Raw genomic sequence first — 7,914 nt, forward strand, 5'->3', positions numbered from 1 at the left:
GGCGGGAAGCTGCATCTGCTGTCTGAATGTAAAAGGTCTGGAAAAAAAAGGTGTTGTGTATTCCGGAGGTACATAGATCCCACTCCAGGAATTAGAGGGATCCATTTCTTGTTTCTTGTTCAATTTCGGGTTGAGCTCTGTTTTGGAGCCGTTGTGGTGTCATTTCTGTGACGTCACTTCCCTTTGATCGCTGCTATTTTCTATTTCTAAAAAATAAAAAAATTAATGTTACGCAAAATGTTTTAGTTTTTTTTCCATCTGATATAAAAAGCAGCAGTGCACCGTCGGGAAGTCGAATCTCAGATCCGGGAGGAGCAGCGTGGTTTTCGTCCTGGCCGTGGAACAGCGGACCCAGCTCTTCACCCTCGGCAGGGTCCTCGAGGGTGCATGGGAGTCTACCAGTCTACATGTGTTTTGTGGACTTGGAGAAGGCGATCGACCGTGTCCCTCAAGGGGTCCTGTGGGGGGTGCTTCGGGAGTACGGGGTACCGAACCCCTGATACGGCCTGTTCGGTCCCTGTACGACCGGTGTCAGAGTTTGGTTCCCATTGCCGGCAGTAAGTCGGACTCTTTTCCGGTGAGGGTTGGACTCCGCCAAGGCTGCCCTTTGTCACCGATTCTGTTCCTAACTTTTATGGACAGAATTTCTGGACGCAGCCGAGGCGTAGAGGGGGTCCGGTTTGGTGGCCTCAGTATTGCATATCTGCTTTTTGCTGATAATGTGGTTCTGTTGGCTTCATCAAGCCGTGATCTCCAACTCTCAGCCGAGTCTGAAGCGGCTGGGATGAGAATCGGCACCTCCAAATTTGAGACCGTGGTTCTCAGTCGGAAAAGGGTGGCGTGACCTCTACGGGTCGGGGATGAGATCCTGCCCCAAGTGGAGGAGTTCAAGTATCTTGGGGTCTTGTTCACGAGTGAGGGAAGAATGGAACGGGAGATCGGGATCCCTCCGGAAGAGCTGGATGAAGTGGCTGGGGAGAGGGAAGTCTGGGCGTCCCTGCTAAAGCTACTGCCCCCGCGACCCGACCTCAGATAAGCGGTAGAAAATGGATGGATGGATGGATATTCACTGAAAAACTGAACTATTTGCTGTTTTTGTGCTGAGACCAAAGCCATGATCAAGATAAAAATATTTGGCGCCATCTTGTGGCAGTTTGGCATTTGCAAATTTGCCTACTCGCATATTTTCAGGAAACCGAGCTGATTTGCTGAAAGTGAGTGTTTACAGTATGTTGAACTAAATTGAAATAAAACACAATTTAATAAACACAAGAACTAATGTTAGTTAAAAACTTTATGCAGTAAAAGAAGCCAAACTATTAGAAAAAATATTTAAAAACACAGACCGTTTGTAGAAAATGACCAAAAAAATGAAGGTGACAGTGACAGTACTTTGGAAACCAAATACTTTGCAATTACGGTTGTGAGGTCGCGTCGGTGGTCTCGCGAGATCTCGCGAAGCCGTCAAAAACGTCCCACTTGGAGCGGCACCTAGCTAAGTGGCGAACGTTTCCGTCTACTTTGTTTTTTTGTGAACAACGCGACGAGTTTGGTCCTTTGAGCCCTGGAAGCCCACGCACAGCCCGGCTGGCTATTTCAGGTCCTCCGCGTGCTCACTAAATAAATGAACGGGATTTGTTGTGCACTCGCTAAACTAAGCTAAGCTAAAATAAGCTAAGGTTTCGCCACACGGAGAGCTTGTTTGCTGTCGGCGTCCTCGTCGAGGGTTTCAACGCGCGATGGTTTTGCTGAAGAACCTCCGGCCTCCTACCGAGGGAGTTCGGCTCCAGCAGGCCGACACGGCGGCCGTCCTGGACGGACACAAGCTGGGCAACGGGACGCTCTATGTCGCCGAAACGTAAGTTTGCGGATTCGAAATGCCATTCTTCATGCTTCTTAATGCTACTTTTCCACATTTCATTCTCATTTCCAGCTCGATGTTGAATTCGATTGCTAAGCAGGACACAAATGTCGGATTTACGGACACGACAGAAGCAAACAGAACTTCTTCTGTAGCTATCATCGGAAACTTTCAAAAATAAAAGCACAAAAGGCAACATTCAAATTGTATTTACGTTAAGGTTTGAATTCATATCGCACTTTTCGTGGATCTCGGAACAGTTACTTGGGTTGGGATTTACATTGCTTTCGGATGAATTATTTATTAACTCTGTCTTTAGCGAGTCCTGCACTAAAGTAAACCTTCAGGGAAAAAAAAAACCAACACAAAATACTCCCAAGGAACTAAAAACGGATTAAATCCAAACCGATTTACGTTAGTTTAGTTTCGGCCTCCTCCCCTCACTTCATTGTACAGTGGAACTTCGATAGAACAGTCGTGTGATTATAGCTCATTGTCCGTTACATTGAAGATCTTTTTTGAGTCTAATCCACCCATGTTATTGTACATTACTTTTTTTGTCGTGGCCTAAAACGGCGGTAGAGTACAAAGTTCTCGTAAATAAATATAAAAAATGCTTGAAAATGTTTGAACGGTTCACATTTTATCCAAACGTGGTGACATTGTACTCATCGTAGGCGAGTCGCTTTCATAAGCCATGATGAATTAGTGTGCTTCCTACTTCCAAATCTGTAGCCGAACGCGAATTGCTTGGCGAAAAAAAATAGTATGTTTCAGACTCCAGAGATTCCTTGTTTGGATTCCGGGTTTGGATTCCTCAGAGTTAACACCGCAGCCATGACGCTCGCTCTCACTCTTTGTACAATAGACAATAGCTATAACCATCATTACATGGGTGCCATGTCAATGACCCGCATTCGACATGGCCGCCACATAGGCACGTGAAGCACGTCTTTTGGAGTTGGATCTAGTCATATTGTATATTTGTGACCCCGGAAATACGTCGGTCCCATTCTCTGCCTGCATTGCGCTACAGCGCCAGTAAACAACAGTGGCCAATTCTGGAACTAACAGGCTTTGTCAATGGCAGTTCACGTGACAAATGGAAGCTGTTTTTGAGAACATTGTTCAGTCCCGACGGTCCCTTTTAGCCGATATCCATTATATCAGGGTCCGTTCTATCAAGGTTCCATTGTAGTTCCCTGGCACCAAGATGCCACAAGATGGCACCAAAGCAGTATGTTAATGTTGGACAAGACTTTGGCCTGAGCACAAAACCGAAAATTTTTTCAGCAAATTAAAAAAAACAAAAAAAACTGAAAACAAAAAATCTGCAAGTGCTAAACTGCGATTAAGCGGGGGTTCACAGTATAATTAATATTGTGGGGTCAAGTTGACATTTTCCTGAACTGTTTGCAGGCGTCTGTCTTGGTTTGACGGCGCGGGGTTGGGTTTCTGTCTGGAGTATCCCACCATCGGCCTGCACGCCATCTCCAGAGACGTCAGCGCGTACCCCCAAGAACATCTCTACGTCATGGTCAACGGAAAACTCACCGGTTGGGACACTCTACACACACAGTTTGCTTTCAACTCTTTGGTCATTCCTTTGGGCTTCTGAGTTTGTCTTTGCTTCCACAGAAAGACGTTTGAACATTTTAGGGTTGCCACGATTAATCAAATAATTCGATAGGTCGACTCAGCTGCAGGTGGCCCTGCCTTTTCAAAGCCAAACACAACTTAAAGTCAGATATCACACGAGAACAATGTGAGGATGTGGGGGGCCTAATTTTTTTCCACCACTGTGACATTTCTGCACAGTAGTTGGAGAACTTTGATGCCAGTTAGAAAACAATGTTACTAGTGGAGCAAAATTGTGCACGAGTTGACATCTGGGTGCTACTGTAGGAGCGGGACTACTTGTGAAGCGCTAGATGCTAACTAGTGCAATCCTATGTCACTAGCAGTACAGGTAGCAAGCAGGTGTCAACTAGTGCACAGTATTGTATTACTTAGATATGGTGAAAATAATGAGGAGTGGAGAATGTGAAGTCATCCCATCTACTGAACATCTGTTTGTCAAACTTTACTGCAATTCCCAAATAGCATTATTTTGCTTGGATTCAATGATGTATTCATTTTAAACCATGATTTCAATTGGCTCATTTCTAAATTTTGGTGCGTTATAATACTGTTGAAATCTTTTACATGGGTCATTAGCTTATAATATGAACAGTTTGGGACCTAATATTGACCCCTGAGGGACTCCACAGCCAATGTCCAAACACACAGAGCAGCAGTTTTCTCATTTAACAAATTGTTTTCCTATTCCTAACTAGTAACATGTAGTTGTCCTACTAGTATGTTAGAGGTGTCCTACTTGTGAGGAAAAAGCACGTACTAGTACGTGGACCCTAAGCTGACTATCAAAGATATGAAATAAATGCTCAAACGGCGTTTGATATCCTTCCTTCCTTCCAGACGAGAATGAGGCAGAAATGGCGGAGAAGGAAGCGGACGAGGAGGATGACGGAGTGGGTAGTGAGGAGGAAGAGGAGGAAGAGGAGGATGGTGGTGGAGATGATGAAGAGGAAGGCGGCATCACAGAGATTCGATTTGTGCCTGGTGACAAAGCAGCACGTGAGTTTGTTGGTTGTTGTTGTTTTTTTTTTGTTATGTTTTGAAACCCCACTTTATTGCGATTAATCATTCATGCCCACTGCTGTGTCGTAGATTTTTTTATTTTTATTTTTTTTTTTTTTTGGGGAGGGGGTCCATCTGCTCTTATGCCTCTTTATCTGTTTGTCTGCCGGTCGGTCCACACTTGTGTTTGTGTGTGTTCAGTGGAGTCAATGTTTGCGGCCATGTGCGAGTGTCAGGCGCTGCATCCCGATCCTGAGGACGAGGACGACTCCGACAACGACTTTGAAGGAGAAGAGTACGACGTGGAGGAGGCCGGTGAGTTAGACGCACTTAATGACATACTGACCTACTTTGCCTAACATAACTAAGTAACCCACCATCACTGTCTACATCTACTTACCAAAACGACAGTATGTTCTTTTCATAACTACCTACCCACCCTAGTTTACTCATTCACTGCTAGCTGTTTAAGAGCATTTTGACTGATCTTTCAAGAGCCACAGAAAATTGTCATGTCAAAATGAGCACCCAACTTACTAAAACAAAGAGCAGACTCTCGTCTTTCACCAGGGGGAAAAATACAAATAAATAAATTCATTAAAAAAATATATTTTTAGCTTTTTCTGTTATTTAGTAAGCAGCAGTTGAACATGGGTTGGTTTGGCCAAAAACACCGGTTCCTTACCAAAAGCAGAGAAAAGGAGCTTTTTGTGACAAGTAACATAACAGTGATCTTGACTATAATATTTTGTGGCAAAATAATTTATTAGCAACAAAATCCATCCAGTGCGTGGCTGCCTACTACATCTCTCCGCCAAGAGTGTAATGAAGTCAATCTTTCATGAACTTTGTGTCTTTCCTTGCGTGTGCTTACAGAGGCCGGTAAGCAACTCACCGCACTTCAACCCGTTGTCACCACGGCAACCGGCATCCCTTTTAAACCCCGCGCGTATTCCCGTCCGAATCAGAGCACGGCCACGCCGACATCCCGACGTTCTACACGTGTGACGAGGGCCTGTCGGCGCTGACTCAGGAGGGCCAGGCCACGCTGGAGAGGCTGGAGGGCATGTTGGCGCACAGCGTGGCGCAGCGCTACCACATGGGCGGCGTACGCACCGAGCAGGGGGACGCGCGCTTTGAAGGTGGGGCTGAAAATGGAGCCAGCTCGGGCTGCTAATGGTCAAAGCTGCCCCCGCCGTACCGTACTGGCACACTGCCGGCTCGGTTGGCGTGATTGTGCAATTTGACACTGGTCAGCTCGCGGTGTAAAAACGTGTGTTGTGTGTGTGTGTGTTGTAGATGGCATGGAGGTGGACGCCGACACCGAGGCGGGACAGTTCGAGGACGCGGACGTTGACCACTGGTCAGTCGCACGCACACATTACATATACACGTAGCTACAACTAATATAGAAAGTGAGCTGGATACAAAGTACAGTGGACCCCCAAGAAGTGGCGCTGCGGCACCCACGGATTCACTTATTTGCATTTTTTTTTTTTTCAAAAATGTTTTCATATTTAGGGAGAAACCAACCTCAAAAACACATATTGGCAGTTCATGCTCGATTATTGAAGAATTTAGTTTTTTTTCTTTTTTCTATCTCCAATGCTATTTTAATGGGCGTCGATTATCTGTGGATTTTCGCTATTCACGATATCTGGCCGGGTGCGAATCCCCCGCCAGTAGTGGGCGTCTACGAGCAAATCGCTAGATGTAGAAACTGCGCTAGATAGAACCAGTGTAGCTGCTTAGCTATAGAGCGAGATGTACTAAATAGATTGTTTCCCGTGTGTGCAGATGGACCACAGGTGCATCATGGGAGCACTTCCTGTTTGTTTCAGGCATTTCCTGTTTGTAGCTGTCAATCATCCCAACTCGTTTGCCACTAAACTAGTTCATTCCCATCAAGTTACTTTTTGTATGGAAACAATATAACAGTGTGGTATACTTTCTAGTCAATTATCAATAAAAGATTAATTTTTCTACTTTTTTTTTTCATTTTTCATCTTTTTATTCACAAACCTGGTGCTGCATTTATGGTTGCTCGGAAATCCAAAGTCTGAACAATTTTGCTAGTATTATGATTTAAAAATCCAAAATGGCTGATGGACCTGCAAAGCTAATATTTGTGATTGTAAAAATAGCTTGTAACTTTATCAACTGTTAGAAATATACCACCAAAAAATGCTGAGTCTCATAATTTATAACTATCAACATGTCGTATACATAAATATGGATAGTATACAGCTCTGGAAAAAAAGTATAAGACAAACAAACAAAAAAAACACTGGACCCTTTTCTGTATTTTGGCTGTTTTTCGTTTTCTGAATAAATGCTCTAAATGACAATATTTGAATTAGGGAATTTTGGTGTTTTGTTTTTATTTTCAGAAGTTTATATAATAAAACAAAAATATAGAATTTTGTCAAATAATAAAATGTGAGGATATGATCATTTTACAGTGGCCTATTTTTTTTCCACCAGAGCTGTATATTCTATAATGTTGTTACTCATTATATTTCTATATTTAAAAAAACAAAAAACAAATAAACAACCTAAGTATATAATGTAAATGTGTTGTTTCATGTTTTTTTCTGTATTTATTCTGGCCCCCAATATTTTATATCTACTTGGGGGGGGGGGGAAGAAAGTAGTGTTCAAACCATATTCATCTAGAAGAATAATTCAAAAGTGTGCTACGAGTACCACAGTGGTACACAGGCTCCCTCTTGTGCTATGCGAAACAATCACTGAATTAAATACAAAAAGTATGCATTTAAAACCTCAAATACAATCAAACATATAAGAATGAAGCTTGTAGTTTCATGCTTACAGCCTGATGAAGTATTTTTTTAAAAAAAAATCCCGTACAGTAATTTCTTTCAAGAACACTGCAGCTGTAGTGCAATTTGAAGCCCATGCATTTACATTTAATGAACGTTTAAAACTTGCTTGTGCACCACGGCGGCCGTGCGGCGACATCCGCGGACATGCTGGCTGCCGCGCCGGGGCCTGCCGCTCCTCGACGCCGGGAAAGGACGCGTGCAGCCGGCCACTGAGGAGCGTCAGTGCCGCTGGCTCGGTCACATGGTGCGGAAGTGAGCGAGAGCCGATTGTCCCCCATCTGCTCGTCCCGCGCCTCCCCCAACTCTGAATGATGGCCTTTGGTTGACAGTGACGCAGCGTTTCTTTCTACTCTGCTTGACTTGCTGCTCGTTATCGTGACGTCATCGAAATAACCCCCCAAATGATAATTTATTGGGGGGAAAAAAGCACCTGCGTCTCGCCCTTTGACCACTAGAGGGCCTCCAAGAGCAATTTACAAAAATATGTACAGTAATTACTTCCAAGCGCAAATGAATAAAGAACTACAACAAAAAGTTACATATTTGGATTAAGATAGTTTATTATGA

The 7,914-nt window shown here is 43.9% G+C and overlaps 1 protein-coding gene across 2 annotated transcripts; it reads left to right on the plus strand.

Moving 5' to 3' along the window:
* The first annotated feature begins 1,441 nt into the window (after nt 1-1,441).
* On the plus strand, nt 1,442-6,486 carry clns1a (chloride channel, nucleotide-sensitive, 1A). 2 transcript variants are annotated; one of them, XM_061782718.1, is made up of 8 exons: nt 1,442-1,858; nt 3,281-3,417; nt 4,340-4,498; nt 4,703-4,816; nt 5,198-5,211; nt 5,472-5,643; nt 5,801-5,864; nt 6,299-6,486. In XM_061782718.1, coding segments are annotated over exons 1-8 (780 nt in total). In that variant the 5' UTR covers nt 1,442-1,739; the 3' UTR covers nt 6,300-6,486. The 2 variants fall into 2 exon arrangements, 1 of the variants encoding a protein (XP_061638702.1); XR_009789819.1 differs by lacking the exon at nt 5,198-5,211 and having other exon boundaries at nt 1,445-1,858; nt 5,378-5,643.
* The last annotated feature ends 1,428 nt before the right edge of the window (nt 6,487-7,914 follow it).

The sequence above is a fragment of the Phyllopteryx taeniolatus genome, chromosome 8 (genome assembly GCF_024500385.1).
Source record: "Phyllopteryx taeniolatus isolate TA_2022b chromosome 8, UOR_Ptae_1.2, whole genome shotgun sequence".
Classification (NCBI taxonomy): domain Eukaryota; kingdom Metazoa; phylum Chordata; class Actinopteri; order Syngnathiformes; family Syngnathidae; genus Phyllopteryx; species Phyllopteryx taeniolatus.

What these genes read in the sequence shown, in the direction of transcription:
- clns1a (XM_061782718.1), top strand. Translation starts at nt 1,740, where the DNA reads ATGGTTTTGCTGAAGAACCTCCGGCCTCCTACCGAGGGAGTTCGGCTC. An exon ending in ACGCTCTATGTCGCCGAAAC is followed by an intron (nt 1,859 to 3,280) that starts GTAAGTTTGCGG and finishes AACTGTTTGCAG; the next exon opens with GCGTCTGTCTTGGTTTGACG. An exon ending in GGTCAACGGAAAACTCACCG is followed by an intron (nt 3,418 to 4,339) that starts GTTGGGACACTC and finishes CCTTCCTTCCAG; the next exon opens with ACGAGAATGAGGCAGAAATG.